The 24539-nt window shown below is 45.1% G+C and overlaps 1 protein-coding gene across 2 annotated transcripts in view; it reads left to right on the forward strand.

Annotated features, from left to right (window-relative positions):
* Positions 1-9471: 9471 nt before the first annotated feature.
* LOC142758666 (putative E3 ubiquitin-protein ligase HERC6) overlaps positions 9472-24539 on the forward strand; it is a 77135-nt gene continuing 62067 nt past the window's right edge. Inside the window, exons 1-3 of one of the 2 annotated variants that reach the window (XM_075860720.1) lie at positions 9472-9750; positions 23563-23722; positions 24045-24121. In XM_075860720.1, the coding sequence (XP_075716835.1) occupies positions 9564-9750; positions 23563-23722; positions 24045-24121 (424 nt within the window). In that variant the 5' untranslated portion in view covers positions 9472-9563. The remainder of the gene's footprint in view (positions 9751-23562; positions 23723-24044; positions 24122-24539) is intronic. The other variant, XM_075860719.1, reaches the window with a different exon arrangement.

A 24539-nucleotide genomic window follows, 5' to 3' on the forward strand; every position in this document is an offset into this window, starting at 1 on the left:
AGCCGGCGCAGCAATAACACCACAGGCAATGAGGAGGAAGTTAACTTATTAATTGCATATACCACACTAAAGGCCTGTTCACATCATCGTTCGCTTTCCGTTCCGGGGTTCCGCCTGAGGTTTCCGTCGGGTGAACCCTGCAATGGAAAGTGAAAGTGAAACCACAGCTTCCGTTTCAGTCACCATTAACATCAATTGTGACGGAAACATCGCTAATGGTTTCCGTTCGTCACCATTCCTTCAGGTTTCTGTTTTAACGACGGAATCAATAGCGGAGTCGACTGCGCTATTGATTCCGTCTGAAAAATGGAAATCTGCCGGAAGGAACCTCCGAAGGAACACCGGAACGGAAAGAAACGGTGATGTGAACAGGCCCTAACATTGTCACACCAGAATAGCACAGAAGAATTAGCAATTGCATGCCCCCATAATTCCACAGACACAATAATAGGGAACAATTCCAGTAGAGTCAAATTCCCACACCACCCTCTGGAATGCCAAACATCCGGCCAATGGGCCGCACACCATGCAGTACTGAATATAGCCCCGAAACCCAAGCTACCTGACGCGTTCGTGAACAGCTCAAATTCCCTATTGGATACAGTTGGCGACCTCCAACATGTGCGCCCATTGTAATCCTGCAAGAATACAGACCAGACCATCAAATCTGCTCTTATACCAAACGTAATACGGACTAGGTGAGTTGGCGAAGATACCCCCGCCGTAGACATAGACAAACGGCGAAAAAATAATTCTACCCATGGGCATAACCCTGCTAGCGAAAACCAACAAACCCGACAGCGATTGAGTTTGTCTCAATTGCATCTTCTTAACCGACAAGGATGAAACTAAAAGAGATTGCAACTTTCATATTTTATCTGCGGACAAACGAAAGACCATATTCAAGGAGTAAATTTCTATCCCAAAAACGAAATTACCGGAGGGGGGGGACCTTTGGTTTTTTCAGCAGAAGGCGGCACCCGAAACGGCTAGCCAAAAAACAAAAGGAATCAAGTAAAAACTAGCAACGAGGGGATGCCGGGGGACCGACAAAGAAAAAATCGTCTAAATAATGCATGACGGACGAGCTACTGGTTTCCCCCCGAAGAACCCATTCAAGAAACAAACTAAAAACTTCAAAATAGAAACATAAAATGGCCATAAGGGCCCCACACCCTGAACGACAAACCAAATCAACCGCCCGGTCAAACGACACATACAAAACTGCAGCAATGTCCTTTCTAATACCGTCGTTAACTGAGCGACCTTTAGGGTATGAGAGGTGATGGATCAAACAAAATTTCCCAACCTCTTTCTTAGGAGCTACACCAAGTAGGGAAAAACGAAGATTAGGAAAAGGTAACACTGAAAAGGGGCCCGCCATGCGCCCCAAACTAACTTCTTTCATTACTTTTTCTTTTATAACAGACGGAAGTTCTCTAGAAGATTTTAAATTACGGGAAAACGTTGGCATGGGACTATATACAAAGGGTATGAAAAAACCTAACATAAAACCAGTTCTAAGTAGGGCGGCTTCCCCCATCTTGGGGTACCGATCTAGCCAAGATCACATCGCGCGGACGTGTACTGGGGTCCTCGATTTCCCTAGCGTTCGTTGGCCGACGGGAGCATCGCACAGCAGCATGGCCTCCCCCACAGTTGGAGCATTCATGCTTGAACTTGCAAGATCCATAGAACTTGCAATGCCCTTCGTTAAAGAGCCAGCAAGATCCAGATCGGCGCATCGCAGGGCCCCCGACCCCGGGAGAGGAACCAGTGAAGGACCCGGGGGAGGGGGCAGAGGGCTGAAAGGGACATTGCGACATCATTAGTCGCAACCACACATCCGTAGCCTTCGTATCCCAACCTATCTCAGGACGTTGTGACATTCGTCTCATAAATTCCTCATCATAACGCCACCACGCTGCGCCCCTGTGTGTCTTATAAGAATTGAAAATCATGTCTAAATAAACAAATAACCGAAACGACTTTTCTGGAAACCTCTGCGAAACGACACACCCCAATACCGCAAATGCCTGCAACCAATTATTGAATGTGCGTGCCACTTTAGGTTTCGCTTGCACCCCCCTCTCGAAGGGACGCTACTTATCGATGGTCACCGAATCCACCGACACCAGGGACCAAATATCAACGTATTCATTCCTACATATTTTTTCCCTGGTATCGTCAGACAAATGAGACCCAAGAGGAGCTATTCCACAAAAATAAGTGTCCCTAAATGCAGGCAGCACAGGAGTAGATGTGGAGGTGGAAGCCTCAACCAGAGACTTCGCCGCTATCGGCACAACTACACAGTCAACTTGCGTCCCCGTGCCGCCTGTTAACAAAGATCTCAAAACAGAAAATAAATCAGCATCAGATGAATTATTAGTACGCCATGCCTGAAGGCAGTCATACTCACCGGGACCAGAAGTAGAGGCGACATTAGACGTCGGCGGTGGATTTACGGGTGTCTCAGGTAATGGTGCTGGAGTGGCACAGTCGGTACCACTGGTGCTGGAGACAGTCGGTACCACTGAACGACACAACCTACTGGTTCGACGAGCATTCCTCGATGATGCGTGGCCACATTCAGAAGTACCACGGGCAGAAGAATGATGGGAATGTCTAGCAGAGTCCCTTGAGGAACTACTGGAAGACAAAGTCGTCCTACGCCTGGAGTAGCGGCGACTAGAGTGCCATGACCCACAACGCCATGAGGAGCGCAGGCGCTAGGACCTGGACCTGTAAGAGGCTGACCCCTCTCGCGATTGAGATGACCGCGATTCCGAGCAATCAGTGTGAAGACTATACGCTGGGCCCAGGTCTATATGAACCAGCACAGGCACATTAATGTCGGCTGAAGGCACAACAGTAATAGCAGGCAGCCCCTGCCCGGCGGGGAATAAGTCCTCACCCCTATCACACAATGCGAATAGGGGCTCATCCTCAAGGGGGGGGGGATAACTTGTGCCATCTGCCACTCGCCTCATCCTGAAGAGCGGTCTCCCTGATGCCCGCAGCCGTGAATGAATGTGTACTGTAGTCTGTGTGTCTGTGAACTTTGGCACGCCCTGCCGTTGCTAGGGCAATGGATCCCACACGGAAGCCTTCCGTGTGCCGTCCGTTTTTTTGACTAACCTATTGACTTCTATGGGTGCCACGGTCATGGAATCACTGACAAAAGTAGGACATGCTCTACTTTTGATGGAACAGAACAACGGAAGTGTGCATGGGCCCATTGAAATGAATGGGTCAGGGTGCTATCAGTGACAAAAACGGATAGCACCCTTAGGCTGGGTTCACACGACCTATATTCAGACATAAACGAGGCGTATTATGCCTTGTTTTACGTCTGAAAATACGGCTCCAATACGTCGGCAAACATCTGCCCATTCATTTGAATGGGTTTGCCGACGTACTGTGCAGACGACCTGTAATTTACGCGTCGTCGTTTGACAGCTGTCAAAAGACGATGCGTAAAATTACAGCCTCGTCAAAAGAAGTGCAGGACACTTCTTGGGACGTTTTTGGAGCTGTTTTCTCATAGACTCTATTGAAAACAGCTCCAAAAACGGCCGAAAAAACGGCACGAAAACGCCGCGAAAACGGCGCGATAAACGCCGCGAAAAACGTGAGTTGCTCAAAAAACGTCTGAAAATCAGGTGCTGTTTTCCCTTGAAAACAGCTCCGTATTTTCAGACGTTTTTGGCTCAGCGTGTGAACATACCCTGAAAACATCCCCGTAATTTCAGCCGTAACGGCATGTGCAGGCGCTTGAACGCCGCGTCAATTACGGCCGTAATTAGCGCTGCTATTCATTGGAGTCAATGAGTAACGGCTCCAATTACGGCCAAAGAAGTGACAGGTCACTTCTTTGACGCGGGCGTCTATTTACGCCCCGTCATTTGACAGCGGCGCGTAAATATACGCCTCGTGTGAACAGACAAACGTCTGCCCATTGCTTTCAATGGGCAGATGTTTGTCAGCGCTATTGAGGCGCTATTTTCGGGCGTAATTCGGGGCAAAAACGCCCGATTTACGTCCGTAAATAGGCCGTGTGAACATACCCTTAGGGAAACTACTGTGATTACTGCCCAGTTCTCCAAATCTTTTAAAACCATCCTTAGGAATTTGTGTTCTGACACACATAGTAGTAGAGCTGAGAAAATCATGGTTTGGCACATTTGCCTGGGGAAAACCTACCTGGCACTTAGAACCACTGGTGTAGCTATAGGGGTCGCAGCGGTCGCAATTGTGACCGGGCCCCGAAGCCAGGGGGGCCCACAGCCCCCCGCACCACATCAATAAAAAGTTACTATAGTAACTCGGGCTGCGGGCCCCTGTTACTATAGTAACAGACTTTACTTACCTTCCTGGTTCCGGATCGCAGCGGAGGTCCTGACGTCAAGCGCTGTGCGCAGCGCATGACGTCACAGCGCTATGCGCCGCGCACAGCATCGAGACGACAGAACTCCCGCCGCGGCCGAAGAGGAAGGTAAGGTTAGCCCTGACTGGCGGGGTCCGACTCCCGGGACCCGCCAAACAGCTGTTTTGAAGGGGCCGCAGCACTCGTACGAGAGCTGCTCCCCTTCATTCCGGTCACACTGTGAATCCGTGTCGGCGATTCACAGTGTGGGCGAGTAGTGAAATGAAGGGGAAGCATCTCTCGTACGAGTGCTGCGGCCCCTTCAAAACAGCTGACTTGCGGGTCCTGAGAGACACATCAGCTATTGATGGCCTATCCTGAGGATAGGCCATCAATGTTTAGGGACTGTACAACCCCTAAGCCTACGATGTAGCAGGCTTAGGGGGCCCATGAGACAGGATCACAGATTGTGTGATCCTGTCTGCTGGGCCCTGTATCTAAGCCAATCACATGATAGGCTTAGATACATGGCCCATGCGTGATCCTGTCTGCTGGGCCCTGTATCTAAGCCAATCACATGGTAGGTTTAGATACATGGCCCATGTGTGAGCCTGTCTGATGGGCCCTGTATATAAGCCTACCACACTGTAGGTTTAGATACAGGGGCCCAGCACACAGTAATCTTATACTGTATAAGATTACTGTCTGCTGGACCCTGTATCTAAGCCTACGTTGTGGTAGGCTTAGATACAGGGTCCCACAGACAGTATCACACATGGGCCCTGTATCTGAGCCTAACACATGTGTTACTAATCATTTTTTGTGTGTTTTCTTACAGGTTCGGTCGTTGGACTATGGCGGATTCCAGGACTACTTCGATGACGTTTTTTTTTTATTATCAATAAAATGGTTAATGAGGGTTGTGTGTTTTTTTTTTTATTTCAATAAAATATTTTTTCTATGTCTTTGTGTTTTTTTTAAACTATATTACTACCTCCTTAGTAATGGCCGCCGGCTGATTGACAGCATCCATTGCTAAGGCGGGGCTTAGTGTTAGCCGTTGCAGAGGCTAACACTAACCCCCTTTATTACCCCGGTACCCACCGCCACCAGGGGTGCTGGGAAGAGCCGGGTACAATCCAGTACCTGACCATCTGTAGTGATGGTCGGCCACTGGGGTGGCCGCAGGCTGGTATTATCAGGAGGGGAAAGGCCAAAAACAGTGGCCCTTCCCATCCTGGTAATGCTAGGCTGCTGCTGCTTTATTGTATCTGGCTGGTTATGAAAAATGGGGGGGACCCCACGTCATTTAAAAAAAAAATTAAATAAAAAATAATTGGAAAGAACGATGTGGGGTCCCCCCCAATTTTCATAACCAGCCAGATACAACACAGCAGCAGCAGGCAGCATTACCAGGGTGGGAAGGGCCACTGTTTTTGGCCTTCCCCAGCCTAATACTACCAGCCTGCGGCCACCCCGGTGCCTGCCCGTCACTTCAGATGGTCGGGTACTGGTTCGTACCCGGCTCTTCCCAGTACTCCTGGTGGCGGTGGGTACCGGGGTAATAATGAGGGTTAGTGTTGGCCTCTGCACCGGCTAACATTAAGCCTCGCCTTAGTAATGGAGGTTGTCAATCAGCCAGCGGCCATTACTAAGGCGGTGATAATATAGTTTAAAAAGATACAAGCACATAGAAAAAATATTTTATTGAAATAAAAAAACACAACCCTCATTAACCATTTTATTGAGAATAAAAAAAACGCCGTCATTGAAGTCCTCGTATCCGAAGTCCAACAACCGAACCTGTAAAAAAACACAAACACACAAAAATAATCAGTAAGACATAAAGAAGCAAAATTATTCTTACCTATCCTGGGTCCAGCACTGGAGACGCAATGTCAGCGAGTTGGGCCCTGTATCTAATCCAATCATGTGTGATACTGTCTGCTGAGCTGTGTATCTAATCCGATCATGTGTGATACTGTCTGCTGAGCCACTGTATCTAATCCTATCATGTGTGGTACTGTCTGCTGAGCCACTGTATCTAATCCTATCATGTGTGGTACTGACTGCTGAGCCACTGTATCTAATCCTATCATGTGTGATACTGTCTGCTGGGCCACTGTATCTAATCCTATCATGTGTGATACTGCCTTCTGAGCCACTCTATCTAATCCTATCATGTGTGATACTGTCTGCTGGGCCACTGCATCTAATCCTATCCATAGTTTATAGGGTCGTAGTGCTATAGATATGCTATGCTGTCTCCTATACACACATTTTTTTTGGGGCGGACACATATGTATTGGGGCTATTTTCCTGACATTTTAAGCCCTGAGGGTATGTTCACACGGCAGCGTCTGTTACGGCTGAAATTACGGTGCTGTTTTCAGGAGAAAACAGCACCGTAATTTCAGCCGTAATGTCATGTGCAGGCGTCTTTCGCTGCGTCCATTACGGACGTAATTGGAGCTGTTTTTCTATGGAGTCCATGGAAAACGGCTCCATTTACGTCTGAAGAAGTGACAGGCACTTCTTTGACGCGGGCGTCTTTTTTACGTGCCGCCTTTTGACAGCGGCGCATAAAAAAAAATGACCGTCGGCACAGAACATCGTAAGACCCATTCAAATGAATGGGCAGATGTTTGCCAACGCTTTTGAGCCGCATTTTCTGACGTAATTCAATGCTAAAACGCCCGAATTACGTCCGTAAATAGGTTGTGTGAACCCAGCCTTAGTGACGCCCCGGCTGCTAGTGCTGCATTGTTGGGTCACTTAGGAGACCCAGCGATGCAGCTGAAAGCTGCGGACCGTCGGCCATGAGAAGTTTGCGGGGGGGAGGGGCCCAGTAAGAATTTTTGCATCGGGGCCCATGAGCCTGTAGCTACGCCCCTGCTTAGAACTGCTGGAGATGCAGCGGCCTGCCATACAGGAGACCTGGGAAGTAAGGGTACGGCCACACGGAGCGGCCCTGACACGGTCGCAACACAGCCAACAACCGCGCTGGCACTGTGTAGGAGCAGCTGACAAATACCTCGTTAAGAGGTATTCCGGTTACATGTGCATGCGCACTGCCGCTCCATTCATTCTCTGTGGGAGCGCCGGAGATAGCCGAGTGCAATGTTCGACTTTTTCCGGCGCTGTTATAGAGAATGAATAGGAGGTAAGTTGTTGTAATTTGCAAAATCGTGCAGCCATAAAGGGTGTATTAATTCATGGCCGCACGATTTTGCAGATAAAGGGACAGTTTACCCGCGTTAACATGCGGCCACTAACAGGCTATTTAACAGCCGCATCAAACATGGTGCCTGCGCGGTTGTTAGCCGCGTTGCGACCGTGTCAGGGCCGCTCCGTGTGGCCTTACCCTAAGGCTGGGTTCACACATCCTATTTAAACGGCTCCAAAGCGTCGGCAAACATCTGCCCATTCATTTGAATGGGCTTTACGATGTTCTGTGCCGACGGTCATTTTTTTTTAAAAAGACGCCCACGTCAAAGAAGTGGCTGTCACTTCTTGAGACGTAATTGGAGCCGTTTTCCATTGACACCATGGAAAAACAGCTCCAATTACGTCCGTAATGGACGCAGCGAAAAACGCCTGCACTTGCCTTTACGTCTGAAATTCCGGAGCTGTTTTCTCCTGAAAACAGCTCCGTAATTTCAGCCGTAACGGAGGCTGCCGTGTGAACATACCCTTACAGGTCTTTTTTTATACACAAAAATTGCCCTCTCACCCCTTAATGGTGTCCTATGCAACTGCCTACTCCGTCTACCCCTCGTCCTGCTCCATCTGGGAAAGGAGTAAAGGCCTGTTCACATCTACGTCAGGATTCCATTCATCAGTTCCGTTCGACCTTTCCGTCGGAGGAACCGATGAACGGAAAGCCAAGCGGAAACCATAGCTCCCGTTTGCATTACAATTGATTTCAATGGTAATGCTTCCTTTGCTATTGTTTCCGCAGAAAAACCGGAAACCCTACGGAGCGGAAACAAACGGAAAACAATTGCAATGGAAGCATTACCATTGAAATCAATGGTAATGGAAACGGAAGCTTTGGTTTCCGTTTGGCTTTCCATTCATAGGTTCCTCCGATGGAAACGTCAAACGGAACCGATAAACGGAAGCCCGATGCTGATGTGAATAGGCCCTAAGGCCCCATGCACACGATCGTAGATTTTGTCCGTAATTATGGACCGTAATTACGGTTTGAAATTACGGACCCATTCATTTCTATGGCCGACGGACACCTTCCCGTATATTTTCGGGAAGATGTCCGGGCCGTAGAAACCTTCCGTAAAAAATAGGACATGACCTATTTTCTTATTTTACAGACCGTGCTCCCATACTTTGTAATGGGAGCACAGTCCGCAAATGCAGATGGCTGTCCGCAGCCGGCCGTGCCCGTAATCACGGACTGTGATTACTAGCACAGTCGTGTGCATGGTGCCTAATCTGGCATTCATTTTGCAGTTGCTAGTGTGTGGCAAGAATGACACGATGTTGAAGGAAAGCTGTCACAATTTCCATCATGTTGACAAGAGATTTCCTATTCTCATAGATTATATATATATATATATATATATATATATATATATATATATATATATATATATATATATATATATATATATATATATATATATATATATATATATATATATAAAGAATAGTTTGTCCAAAAGAGACCATTAAAGCCAGTTTGCTGACTGTCAAATTGTGTTGCTTCCGATAACTTCTACCATGATAAAAAGCCTGTCTATAATTAGTTATAGATATAGCAGAGCTGAGTTTGTCATTTGGCACAATGTGCAGTATTACTGCAATGTGTTATCTGAGGTTTCCATAGAAAAAGGACTGAACCATCATAGAAACTCAGTTATCACGGTGCACGAAAGAAACAATTCTGACACATTTAGCTCAGCAGTATCTGTACGTCAAAAACAAATAGGTTTGACTTTCCTGTATTATAAAACTCTACATATTAACACCTAGAGAAACCTCCCTGATATTTCTTCTACATTGCTAACATTAGACAAACAAACACTCCAGATGACGTATGCTGGTGCGAGGTGGAAACCGAAACCAGCTGATATATATAGTGGGTGAGAGCTGCACTTTATCAGTGTGTGGTGAGACAGTCAGGGCTCCACATCTCAGTCATTATACGTCACATCTGGAATTGTCGCTTGCAAACATGCACCGCTGGGGAGAGGAAGATGTTAACTTCGCAGAGAATGACTACTTTACTAGTCAGGTGGATGTTCGAAAAGTGGCATCTGGAGGAAGACATACGCTTTTTCTCCAGGAAGATGGCATTGTCCTTTCTTGTGGTCAAAATCATAGTGGACAGCTGGGCAGGAAGACTAACACCAGCTCCTTAGGTAAGTAAAGTTCTTTGGTGCTTTTGAAAACATGGACTTTTCATGCCGTTTGCGCGGCAAATATTTGCTACATTTATTTCTGCCATTTTTTGTACATTTAGCAAAAGAAAAATTTCTGTCACTTTTTCATAAATAAAAAGCAATGCAGCAAAATCCACAGCAAAGACGCAGTGAAAATAGCTTTAGGGCGTATACACACGCTGCGGTTTTGCCATGTTTTTTGTCGCCCGGCTGAAAACTGCATTGAAAAACGTTTTTGGAAATCGCTGTAAAAGCGCATGCGTTTTTAGTGCGGTTTTTGGCCGTGTGGTAAAAACCGCGGCAAAACCGCACTGTGCCAATGCTCCCCAAAGGCTATGTTCACACGGAGTATTTTGGGGGAGTAATATCTGCCTCAAAATTCCGTTTGGAACTTTGAGGCAGATATTCCTCTCCCTGCACGCCGATTTTCGCGGCGATTATCGCGCCGTTTTTCGCCCGCGGCCATTGAACGCCGCGGGCATAAAACAGCGAGAAATACGATTTCTCCTGCCTCCAATTGAAGTCAATGGGAGGTCAGAGGCGGAAGCGCCCGAAGATAGGGCATGTCGCTTCTTTTTCCCGCGAGGCAGTTTCCGCGTCAAAAAACTCGGCAAAATACCCCGTGTGAACATAGCCTTATAATACAGATGTAGTAGAGGGGGCTGAATCATAAAATAAGGGCATCTTATGCCAAACTTTATAAAGCTTGTTGTAATTTTCCTGTGTTTTCCTTGTGATTGGCATTATTTTTTACAGTTATTTCTACTTATGCTGTTTTTTTACGTTGAATTTAATGATGGAAAATCAATATATATATCTCTCTCAAAATCAGTCATATAAAATATTTTTTAAATCCTATTCACTACTATCTAGAATATTTCTGCATAAAAACGGCAACGTGTGCAGAAACCTTCATATGTAAACAAGGAAATGTGGAAATGAATTGTCAAATATTAGTTACCCGGAGCGCAAACATCAGTGACGTCATGAAATAAGATCCTTTATTGTATAGGATGTTTCCACATTCCACCTACTAGCAAAAAATCAAGTTTCATTTCTTTTCCTTCCTATTTCTAAGTTTCACTTTCCTTTCTAAGGAAATCTGGCTGCAGGAGGCAGTAAAGATGCTAAAAATAAATTCACACATGAACATATGAGATAATATAGCTGGTGAGCCGGTTATCTATTATTTTCACTCAATGTGCCATTTATTCATTAACCCCTCAAGGGAAAGACCATTTTGGCATTAACCCCTTCCCTCCGCAGTCATTTATCAGATTTTCATTTTCGCTTATTCCTCCCCACATTCCAAAAGCCAGAACCTTTTTATTTCTCCGTCGCTATAGCAGTATGAGGGCTAGTTTTTTGCAGGTCGAGTTAGGATATGTTCACACGGAGTATTTTCGGAAGCAGAACGCCTCCAAGCATCTGCCCATTGATTTCAATGGAAAAAACGGCGTTCTGTTCCGAAGGGGCGTTTTTTTACGCGGTCATTTTTCAGTGACTCTATAGAAAAACAGCTCCAAAAACGGCCAGAAAAAACGCTGCGAAAAACGCGAGTTTGCTTAAAAAACTGCTGAAAATCAGGAGCTGTTTTCCCTTGAAAGCAGCTCCGTATTTTCAGACATTTTTTAGTAAGCGTGTGAACATACCCTTAGGCTGTGTTCACACTAATTTTTTTGCAGGAGGAAAATTCTGCCTCAAAATTCAGTTTGGGATTTTGAGCCAGATTTTGACCTTCCTGCACGCCGTTTGCCGCGATTTTCACAGCGTTTTTCGCTCGCGCCCATTGAGTGCTACGGGCAAAAAACAGCGAAATACGCTTTCTCTGCCTCCCATTGATGTCAATGGGAGGTCAGAGGCGTAACCGCGCGAAGATAGGGCATGTCCCTTCTTTCTCACGAGAGGCGGTGTTACCGCTCGCGGGAGAAAACCGCCTCTGCCTCCCATTGAAATCAATGGGAGGCCTTTTCGGCCATTTTTTTACGAGTTTTGCGGAGTGGTTTCCGCGCCAAAATACTCGTCAAAATACTCAGTGTGAACAGGACCTTATAGTTTTTCACAGCACCATTTATTGGTGGAATGGGGAAAAAAACTGATTCCTTCATGGTTTTTTGGGTTTCATTTTTACGGAGCTCATCGTGTAGTAAAAACGACATGTTAACTTTATTTGTAGAGTCAATACAATTACGGTGATCCCAAATTTCTATATATTTTTTATGTTTTACTACTTTTTTAAGGAAAAAACGAATTGTTAAAAATACAATTTATTTTGTGTCGCCATCGTTTTTTATTATTCCGTCAATTAATCGGTATGAGGGCTTATTTTTTGTGGGACGAGCCGTAGTCTGAAGTGTCGACTGTTTCATACTCCCCCACCCAACCTCCACCCTATAAATATGGCGGATGTCAGGAAGGGGTTAAGCCCTGGGAATTTATTTTTTTCCTCAACCATAACCTTTTTAATTTGATGTAGCTGTATAAAGCCTTATTTTTTGGGGAATCATTAGGGTATGTTCATACAGGGCGGATACGCTGCGTAAAAGTACACAGCATATCCGTCCTGGAGACTGGAGGGATTTCCGCCCAAAAAAACGCAGCAAATTGTGGGGAAGATTTTCGGGTGGAATCTCTGCTGCGGAAACAGTGCAAATTTTTTTTTTAATACTTACCACCCCGGCTTTGTCATAACGACGCGTCCCTCTGTTTTCCGTGTAGCCCTGTCTCCTGGGATGACACAGCAGTCCATGTGAGCATTGCAGCCTGTGATTGGCTGCAGCAGTCAAATGGGATAATACGTCAAGCCAGGAGGCCGACCTAGATGGAGAACAGTGAAACGCATCGTTTCGGCAACCCATAGCAATTTTTGTGGCGGAATCGCAGCTTTTCCGCCGCAAAAGTTGCAACATTTGATATTTGTTGCAGGTTTTACCTCCCCATTAAATTGGATTCGGAAAACTCACAACAAAAGCGATTCCGCAGCATAGATTGACATGCTGCCGATTCATTTATGAACGGTTTCTCAGCTGATTTTTTCAGCTGATGTTCCAATCACGTCTACTCTGCTGCTACTGCAATACGCTTCAGATTTTCCCACATTGAAATCCGTTGTAGAAAATCTGCAGTGTTTACACTGTGTGTGGACAAACCCTTATGTTCCCACAGGCAAGATCCGGCCTCGGAATCTCAAAAAACGCAGGTAAAATAGTCACAGAAATCCGCAGCGGTTTTATGAAACTTTATGTACACCTGCGGATTTCCAGCAGTTGTTACAGCATTTCTGCTGCGTAAATGCTGAACAAACCGCGACAAAACTCAACTTGCGTATTTTAGTGCAGAATTTATGCTCCCCATTCAGTTCTTTAGGCCACAGGAGCAGAATTTCCGCTCATTTGAAAGCTGCAACGCAGAACACTTTCCACAAGACTTTTCTGCATTACTTTTCTGCAGCGTCTGACTAAGATTTGCAGAAATCTCATCCACTTTGCTGCTATTGTAAATGCTGCGGAATTTGCGCACAGAAATTCTAAATCTTATCCTGCCCATGGTTCACACATCGCGGATTTGTCGCAGATTTTGTTACGGAATTGACACAGAGCTTACCCTTCTGCGTTGCAAAGGGTAAAATCCACAATACAAATCCGCGACGTGTGTAGCCTATGGCTACATATAGGTTAAACTAGCGTAGCAGAATGCACAACACTAAGGCCTTATTTACACGAACGTGTTATACGTCCGTGATGCGCGCGTGATTTTCATGCCTATGTTAGTGAACCTATGTTAGTGAATGGGGCCGTTGAGACTGTCAGTGATTTTCACACAGCGTATGTCTGCTGCGTAAAACTCATGACATGTCCTATACTTGCCCGTGTTTCACGCAGCATGCACCCATTGAAGTCAACGGGTGCGTGCAAATCGCGCCTGGCACACGGAAGCACTTCCGGGTGATGCGCGCTACAGTAGTAAAATAAATGAATGAAAAGAGAAAAGCACCTCGTGCTTTTCTGTTTCGAAACATAAAACCAGAGTGTCATCATGATGCCGGCTGTGCGAAAATCACGCAGCCGCGCACCATATGCTGATGCCACACTGAACTTTTGCGCTCGCAAAACGGACATGCTCGTGTGAATGTCGCCTGAATGAATGGAATTAGTTGATGTTTAGATCCCGTGCTACAACATGTCGCTGATTCACATGCCGACCTCCCTCTACAGATATTCTCGCCAAAGATCCTATCGGATCAAAACGCCGCTAACATTCATATCTGGTTACTATTATGTTTGTTGGAATAAATCTATAACCTATTTAGCATCAAAACATTGACTATAGGCTTGTTCACATCTGTGTTGGGCTTCCATTTGGCTTTCCATTCATCTGTTTCGTCAGAGGAACAGACAAATGGAAAGACAAATGAAAATCATCGTTTCCATTTGCATTTGCCATTGATTTCAATAGTATTTTTTTGCTACTGTAAATTCCGCAAAATTTGTGCACAGTTTCGTTGCGGAAATTCTGCAGCGTTTACAATACGTGGGAACCCAGCCTAAGGGCGTGTTCAGACGTGGTGAATTTGCAACAGAATTCCGCTGCAGATAGGCTGTAGTGAAATCCGCAGCAGACTTTTCTTACTTTAGTTTCTATAGTTACTTAGTGCAGACGTTGCAGAAAACAACGGTGTGGAAAATAGCTTGCGATGCAAATTTTACATTCCAGCATGCTCAGTCTGTTGCGGAGAAGCATGGAATTTTCCCTGTGGCAAGTCCTGTGACGTCTGGATAAACCCTCACATATGCGAATTAGTCAGCAGATTTGTTGCATAATTAGGCCAACTTTGCGGTCGAAATTCGCAGCAAAAGATGTCTGCCACTAAACTGAACATGCACTTAGGTCAATTGCACAGGCTGCAGATTATGTTGCAGATTTCTGTAACAAAATCTGCAGCTTGTGCAGGGGGCCTTAAGTGTATGGCTAAGCTCACACAATGCAGTCAAAACCTGCTCTCTTGCCATGACCGCAGTCATGGCAAAAAAAACGCGTTTCGACCGTAATGTGTGAACCGCTTGTCAATCACAGCAGCTCTTCTGCTCGTGACCAGCTGCTTAGATTTTCTAAACTGGGATTGACCTGAAGTTAGCTGTCACGGCGCGGGTTAGTGGACCCACTAGGCTGTACCGCCGTAGCGGGGAGGCAGCTGGCGAAACAACAGGACACCCCAGAAATACAATGTCCCGCACAAGGGTACCTGAATAGTCCAGATGGTGGCCGCAGCTCTGGCACAGATGAGATGGGTGCAGCAGATGGCGCCAAACGTGGCGGATGACACAGGAGCCGCAAGTTGCACCAGACGTGGCGGACTCCTCCGGACGTGGCAGAAGACACAGGACGTGGCGGATTCCTCCGGACGTGGCAGATGACACAGGACGTGGCGGATTCCTCCGGACGTGGCAGATGAGACAGGACGTGGCAGATTCCTCTGGACGTGGCAGATGACACAGGACGTGGAATGACTCGATACTAAGGCACAGCATGGGAAACAGGAATGGGGAACAAGGCACGGGTAACAATTGGAACGGGAAACACTAAGGGACCATTTGCAAGACAGACTGGGAAAACTAACAACGCTCAGGCAAGGATTAGAAGACCTGGGGCCTTCTTATAAACCAGGAAATCGTGGAAGTTGATGATGATGACGACTTCCTATTTGCGCGCGCTGGCCCTTTAAGGCCGAGCGCGAGCGTTCGCGCGCACCCTACGGGACACAGCCGAACGGAGCGGAAGTGAGCGCTGGCGTCTCCTAGGAGGGAGACGGGGACCAGCGCTCACGGATCCATGGCTGCGGGCGTTTGGAGGTGAGTGAACCCGACGGCCCGCGGCCATGGACGCTACATTATCGTAGCAAATCTTTTTTTTCATATTTATGTGGAAAGTGACAACAGTAAAAAAAAAATAACGGTAAATGTTTTAATTCCACTAGTTGATACCTAGAGCACCAATAGTGATATTTCTATCATACATATGTTTTGTGTCAACAGCATACCTCCCAACTTTCAAGTGTTGTAAAGAGGGGCAACAATTTATTTTCCTTTTTAAGGCACGCCTCTAATCCCGCCCAATCTCCGCTCATGCACACCATATATAGACAGTGTCATCGGGGGTTCCCCCTAGGAGTGGAATCGAAAAGGCCGCGAAAAACGCGAGTTGCTCAAAAAACATCTCAAAAGCAGGAGCTGTTTTCCCTTGAAAACAGCTCCGTATTTTCAGATGTATTTTATTAATAGTGTGAATATACCCTAAAGCAGACTGACTGCAGCATTACCAACCGCCCTTTAATTTTTTCTGTCCAAATGAACCAAAAATCACGGATGGCACAAAATATTTATGAACATTCACCGCGCCCCTTTTTAGATACCACGCCCCCACATCACGCCCTTAAAACGCCCTGAACATAGTGCCCTTGAATAACAAAGACAATTTTGTAATATACTACAAACTATAGCAAGATGTTATTACTCTTCCACTGGAGTCCACAATGGTATCCGAGCGGCGTAACCATCCCACTTACTTTATTACTCTAACTATAAATTTGAATTATCTCCATACACATTTATATAATAGATAACTACATTATATATCAAATCAATAATAAACAATGTTTCCACAGATCTTTACAAATAAGCCATATCTCCATCTACTCGTAATGCCCATCTCCAAATAAGCCTGTGCACTTGTAGTCAGTATAACATTATATAAATGAAATTGCAGGCCATACACTTGTTAATAACCTGAAAGATGCAGGACACTGCAGGGGAGAAATATGTCAGAGCAGTGTACGTCTATCCATACACACAGACATTACATGCACCAACAGTAACAGACCAAAACCGGACCGCAGAAGCTAGTTGTCTGGACCAGTGGCGTCGCTAGCACCGGACACCCGGGGCAGAAGCCCCGGATTTTTGGCTTGGTGCTTCAGATCCCCGGGCGACTGCCACATTCAGTTGTATCGGCGTCTTGAATACTACGGCGGACCCAGGAATGGGGCTTGTTGAGTATAATTTTTTTTACTTGTTTGGGGGAACCATCTACAAAGGGGGGGCTGTGTGCCACTATCTACAAAGGGGGGCTGTGTGCCACTATCTACAAAGGGGGGCTGTGTGGCACTATCTACAAGGGGGTGTGTGTGGCACTATCTACAAGGGGGTGTGTGGCACTATCTACAAGTGGGTTTGTGTGACACTATCTACAAGGGGTTGTGTGGCAATGGGTATGGCACTATATACAGGGGGAATTTTGTGTGCCATTATCTACAAATCTTTACAACTGGTATTCAGCTCATACCTTCCCCTGACGACAGACCCAGGTAAGTGAACCTTTCCTAAAATGAGTTGAGCACCCCTGAGCTAGAGTGTAGCCTCCCCGGTCGCTTTTCTCTTTTGGTCTTCGATATTCTTGTATCTTTACTCCCAGGGGCGCACCTAAACGTTCTTGGGCTCCGATGCAAAAGTTCTGCGTGGCCTTTGCCCTTTGTAACTTCTCTTTATAGCCGTCAAGTGTGGCCCTTCTGTCGCTTTCAGCTGCATTGCTGGGTCTCTTATGTGACGAAAAAAGCATAGGTAGCTACTATAATATATAACCTTTAATAATGACCCTAAAATCAGGTATATAAACTCACAGGACAAACAAGAAAAATAATAATTTGTATGTGGAGTCCTCCAGTGTACGAAAACGAAAAAAATCCACCAACAGTAAAACAGTAGTATGCACAGCAAGGAGATCAGATGCATAACAAATATACCAAAATCAGCACACCATGAGTTAACCCCTTCCCGCTCCTGGACGTACTATTAGGTCATGGCAGCTGTATCGTTCGCGCTCCATGACCTAATAGTACGTCTCGGGAGTAACGGCCGTTTCGGCCGTCCTCCCGACACATACAGGAGATGTGACAGCTGCTGTCTCGTACAGCAGCTGTCACAGCTCCTACAGCGGGGACCGATCGCTGTGTCCCCGCTGATTAACCCCTTAAAAGCCGCGTTCTATAGAGATCGCGGCTTTTTAGGGGTTAAGCTGCCATCGCCGGCCTGCTACACGATAGCGGCCGGCGATGGTGACTATGGCAACCGGACACCAAACAATGGCGTCCGGCTATGCCATAGACGGAAGCCTAGTGGGTCCTGACAACGTCAGGACCCACTATGCTTGCTGTCAGTGAGTAGCTGACAGTTCTAATACACTGCACTACGCATGTAGTGCAGTGTATTAGATTAGCGATCAGGGCCTCCTGCCCTCAAGTCCCCTAGTGGGACAAAGTAATAAAGTTAAAAAAAAGTTAAAAAAAGATGTGTAAAAATAAGAAAATAAAAGTTTTAAAAGTATTAAAAGTAAAAATCCCCCTTTTTACCTTATCAGTCATTTATTATTAATAAAAATATATAAACAAACAAATAAACTATACATTATTGGTATCGCCGCGTCCGTAACGGCCTGAACTACAAAATTATTTCATTATTTATCCCGCACAATGAACGCCGTAAAAGAAAATAATAATAAACCGTACCACAATCACAATTGTTTGGTCACTTCACCTCCCAAAAATGGAATAAAAAGAGATCAAAAAGTCGCATGTACCGAAAAATGTTACTGATCGAAACTACAGTTCGTTATGCAAAAAATAAGTCCTCGCACGGCTTTATTGATTGAAAAATAAAAAAGTTCTGGCGCTTAGAATAAGGTAACACAAAAAGTGAATGATTTTTTACAAAACGTATTTTATTGTGCAAACGCCATAAGACATAAAAAAAACTATAAACATCTGGTATCGCCGTAATCGTATCGCCCCGCAGAATAAAGTGAATATGTCATTTATAGCGCACGGTGAACGCTGTAAAAAAAATAGAATAAAAAAACAATAGTAGAATTGCTGTTTTTTAGTCACCACGCCACTTAAAAATAGAATTAAAACTGATCAAAAAGCCGCATGCACCCCAAGAAAACTACAATGCATTCCTCAAGGGGTCTAGTTTCCAAATTGGGGTCACTTTTGGGGGGTTTGCACTGTTTTGGCACCACAAGACCTCTTGAAACCGGACATGGTGCCTAATAAAAAAGAGGCCTCAAAATCCACTAGGTGCTCCTTTGCTTCCGAGGCCGGTGCTTCAGTCCATTAACACACTAGGGCCACATGTGGGATATTTCTCAAAACTGCAGAATCTGGGCAATAAATATTAAGTTATGTTTCTCTGGTAAAACCTTTTGTGTTAGAAAAAAAAGTGGTATAAAAAGGATTTTCTGACAAAAAAAAAAGTAGATTTCACCTCTACTTTGCTCTAAATTCCTGTGAAACACCTAAAGGGTTCATAAACTTTCTAAATGCTGTTGTGAATACTTTGAGGGGTCTAGTTTCTAAAATGGGGTGTTTGATAGGGGTTTCTAATATATGGGCCCCTCAAAGCAACTTCAGAACTCAACTGAAACCTAAAAAAATAAATAAATGAGGCAATACTTCGCTTCTTACATTATACTGATAATGAGCCGTGCCCACCCCGAGATGACCCCAGTTTTGACCGTTTGTATAAACGGAGACCCCTATTAGACCGTTTCAGTGCCCGGTTTTCCCAAGCATACACCCCCGAGAAGTGTATTTCTATTGATTAGTACCTGGTACATTTTAAAGGGAGGGTTCAATTCCGCGAGTACCTGCCGGGTAAGAGGGCAAGGTATGGCGTGAAGATGTATAAGCTGTGTGAGAGTGCATCAGGGTATACCTACAGATTTAGGATATATGAAGGAAAGGCCACCCCCAAACCAGACTGCATCCTGGACTACAATAGGTACATGGGAGGGATGGACTTGTCAGATCAAATCCTGAAGCCCTACAGCGCCATGCGGTGTGGTATAAGAAGCTGGCCGGGCACATCATACAGATGGCTTTGTACAATGCGTACGTGCTACGTCGATGTGCAGGCCAGACGGGAACTTTCCTGGAATTTCAAGAGGCGATTATCAAGAACCTAATCTTTAGGGACCAAGAAGGGGGGGCACCCAGTACTTCTGGAAGCGATGCCACACGCATCGTACCAGGGCGGCAACACTTTCCAGGAGAAGTTCCCCAAACTGGCAAGAAGGGAAAAAGTCAAAAGAGGTGCAAAATCTGCTATAAGAGGGCGATAAGGGATGACACAATATATCAATGTGACACGTGTCCCGAATAACCAGAGCTCTGTATGAAAGTCAGTTTTAAAATTTATCATACATCCCTTGGTTTATAATTTACCCCAATTTTACTTACCCTGATGCACTTCGCACAGCTTATCCCCCCTCGTCTTTCCCCTCTGAGCCCTTCTGTGTGCCCAGGCAGCTGATAACAGCCACATGTAGGGTATTGCCATACCCGGGAGAACCCACATTACAGTTTATGGGGTGTAGGTCTCCGGTCAAAATGCTCACTACACCTCTAGATGAATGCCTTAAGGGTGTAGTTTTTAAAACGGGGTCACTTTTTGCGGGTTTCAACTGTACTGGTACCTCAGGGGCTTCTGCATACATGACTTCGCACCAGAAAATCCCCAGTAGGCAAAATGATGGTCCTTTCCTTCTGAGCCCTCCCATGGGCCCAAACGGCAGTTTATCACCACAAATGGGGTATTGCGGCACTCAGAACAAATGGCGCAACAGAATGGGGTATTTTGTTTCTTGTTTTCAGCCAAAACGACATATTATTTGAAAAAAATAATTTTGTTTTCATTCCCAGCCCAATTCAAATAAGTTCTGTGAAAAAACTATGGGGTCAAAATGGTCACAACACCCATAAATGAATTCCTTGAGGGGTGTAGTTTCCAAAATGGGGTCACTTCTGGTGTGTTTCCATTGCTTTGATACCTCTGGGGCTCTGCAAATGTGACATGGCACCCGAAAACCAAACCAGCAAAATCTGTACTCCAAAGAACACACAGCGCTCCTTCCCTTCTGAGGCCTCCCATGGGCCCAAACGGCAGTTTATGGCCACAAATGGGGTATTGCTGCACTCAGGAGAAATTGGGCAACAAAATTGAGTATTTTGTTCCCTGTGAAAATAAGACATTTTGATCACAAATGACATTTTATTGGAAAAAATTACATTTTTTTCATTTCACAGCCCAATTCAAATACGTGCTGTGAAAAAACTGTGCGGTCAAAATGGTAACAACAACCATAAATGAATTCCTTGAGGGGTGTAGTTTCCAAAATGGGGTCACTATTGGGGGATTCCTACTGTTTTGACACCTCAACACCTCTTCAAACCTGGCATGCTGCCTAAAATATATTCTAATAAAAAAGAGGCCTCAAAATGCACTAGGTGCTTCTTTGCTTCTAGGGCTTGTGTTTTAGTCCACGAGCGCAGTAGAGCCACATGTGGGACATTTCTAAAAACTGCAGAATCTGGACAATACATATTTAGTAGTGTTTCTCTGGTAAAACCTTCTGTGTTACACAAAAAAAATTGAATAAAATTGAAATTCAGCAAGAAAAATGAAATTTGCAAATTTCACCTCCACTGAAGGGTTAAAAAACTTTCTAAATGCTGTTTTGAATATTTTGAGGGGTCTAGTTTTTAAAATGGGGTGTTTTATCAGGGTTTCTAATACATAGGCTCCTCAAAGCTACTTCAGAACTCAAGAGGTACCTTAAAAAAAAGGCTTTTGAAATTTTCCTAAAAATATGAGAAATTGCTGTTTATGTTCTAAGCCTTGTAACGTCCAAGAAAAATAAAAGAATGTTCAAAAAACGATGCCAATCTAAAGTAGACATATGGGAAATGTGAACTAGTAACTATTTTGGGTGGTATAACCGTCTGTTTTACAAGCAGATGCATTTCAATTCTGAAAAATTGTATTTTTTCAAAATTTTCTCTCAATTTTGCAATTTTTCACCAATAAACACTGAATATATCGACCAAATTTTACCACGAACATGAAGCCCAATATGTCACGAGAAAACAGAATCGCTTGGGTAGGTTTAAGCATTCCGACGTTATTACCACATAAAGTGAAATATGTCAGATTTGAAAAATGGGCTCTGAGCCTTAAGGCCCAAACTAGGCTGCGTCCTTAAGGGGTTAATGTTTACTGAAAAATGGGTGGATCTTACCAGAATTAACATTGGCTGTCTGTGCTCAAAGTATTTACATGGGGAAAACGCAGACGAATGGCCAGCTTTGGTCTGTGGAAAGAGGAGACAGTCGTAGCCATTCCTATCTCATCCTAAGGCCTAATTCACACGACCGTGTTCGGTCCGTGATATACGGTCCGCATGTCGGCAGTATTTCCCGGAGTAGGCACAGTGCAGGGAGGAACGCTACTAGCATCATAGTTATGTATGATGCCAGGAGTCACTGCCTCGCTGCAGGAAAACTGTCCCGTACTGTAATCATGTTTTAAGTACGGGACAGTAGTTCCGCAGGGAGGCAGGGACACCTAGCGTACATAACTATGATGCTATGAGCCTGGCTCCCTGCACTGTGTTCACTCCGGGAAATACTTCCGACATGCGAATCGTGTATCACGGACCGAACACGGTCGTGTGAATTAGGCCTAAGACTGAGAGAACAACATGGCAGATATTCAGACCTGTTTATCTGACCCTAAACAGGAAAGTTATGCATCTTATGTACTTTGGACGGGCTTGTCTATTTGTCTCTTAAATGACCCATTGATGCAGCACTAACAGCCAGGAGATTTGCTGGGATCTTAAAAGATCAGGGGCACAAGACATGTTTTGCTGATAACAGGCTTAGATCCAGGGCCCCAGCAGACATCATAGACTTAGATCCACGGCCCCAGCAGACATCATAAACGTAGATACAGGACCCAAGCATACAGGATAGGCTTAGATACAGGGTCCCAGCAGACATCATAGGCTTGGATAGATACAGGGCCCCAGAAGACATTATCCATATATTTATTGTCCTCTCTCCTGAGTCGGAGCCTCTTCAGCTCCGGGCACAGTTGAACGCCATCTTGATCCTATGCTGAGCCGTAGCTGAATAGGACCCACCTTGGAGCGAGGAGGATAAGCATTTAAGGGAGTTAGTATAGTAACAGGGGCTCATCTTGTCTTGTTTTTTTCTATTGGAAACCATTTAAGCGTCGGCCCAGTTACTACAGTAATTATGCACTGAGCATGTCATGTTTTGACTCATGAGCAGTGCAAACTTAAAAACACCAAAAATCACAGACAGAGCTTATTTCTGGCGGTTACTATTGTCGGTTGTGAACTCTAACCTGCCGTGGTCCGTGCTGCGGGCTGCTCATAACTGTGAGTAGGAGACAGAGTGTCCTGCCCTATCTGCTAGGCTCCCGTCTCCAGTACGGAAACCAGTAATGTAGAATGTTCTGTGATCCTACCATGCGGGCTCCTGTACTGAAGACAGGAGCCTAGGAGACCGGGCAGGACACGGTGTCTCCTACTGCAGAGTTATGCAGAATTTGCTAAACAAGTTGTATAGAATAATGATTATTTTGTACAAAAAAACAAAAACTGCACTATAATTGTTTTCCAATACGATGGTAAGTTCACGTGTGACAGATTTGTTGTAATAATTTCTGTAACCAAAAAAGGAATTCCATATATGTGAATGGGGTTGTTTTTACAGCATGTGCATGGATTTCTGCAAGCCCCATTGAGATAAATGGGACAGTCACAGAAATGTCTACAACAAATCTGCCATTTGTGAACTTACTCTAAATGTGCATCTCCTCAGCCACTACCTATTTACCTTTTAATATAAGATCATGGTGTCTTTATTCATTACAGAAGTAATCTATTCACTGGAAGCCCAGACAATTGTGGATGTGAGCTGTGGGTCTAACCATTCTGTGGCAATTTGCAATGAAGGAAATATATTTACCTGGGGTGAAGGATCACAAGGACAACTTGGATCAGGACAATTTCCTAAGCAATCTCCTATTCCTAGGTACCGTGCAATATAATTTCTTTCATTGTCATTCAGAAAGCAAAAACTATCATGGCACATTGCAAATATTTTGTTGAGGTGCCCTAAGTAGGTGCTGTTGCCTGCGATGCCCTAGGCCTAGAGTCTCAAAAAGAGCATGTAGGTTAACCAATAATTGTTAGAGTGGTGCATTCAGATCTCCGGCCATACTCTGCTATATTGTGACCTATTGAAGTGTGGTGGTAGAGTGTGAATGTGGTGAATGAATGCCATGAAACAGGGCACACAGTATGTAAAAAATGTTTCACTAATGATTGCCTTTTTTTTTTTTTACATACCACAGGAAGATAACCGGATTGTCCAGCGTAAGAATAATACAGATATCTTGTGGACACTTTCATACAGTTGCCCTTTCAGAAGGTGCGTAGTCACCAGGCTCGCAAGAATGAGGTCCATTGAACATGCTTACTCGTTTTGGTTCCCGTGGGTTTCTGGGTCCCAGCATTTCATAAAGAACTGACATTTGCACGTTGAGCCGAAACTGCTCGATGGCAGTAATATGAGAGTCGCTGCACACATATGCAGTTTCTTTTTAGCCTGATCCTGCTTGTGATTTCGATAAGTTAATACAATTATATCACTATACTGAGTCACTAGAATGAGAGAAGTCCTGCTTGTAAATTTGAGGCACGAGCATATCCAGAGCACCCCCCACTGCAAAAAATCAAGGGGAGACCCAATCTGGTGGTGGGTCACACCATCCCCCCCCCCCCACCGATATAGGGGCACCTTAAGCTCTTTGTTTTGTGCAGATTCACTTCAGTCATTACATAGGGAG

Source organism: Rhinoderma darwinii, chromosome 1 (genome assembly GCF_050947455.1).
Source record: "Rhinoderma darwinii isolate aRhiDar2 chromosome 1, aRhiDar2.hap1, whole genome shotgun sequence".
In the NCBI taxonomy this organism is placed as follows: Eukaryota; Metazoa; Chordata; class Amphibia; order Anura; family Rhinodermatidae; genus Rhinoderma; species Rhinoderma darwinii.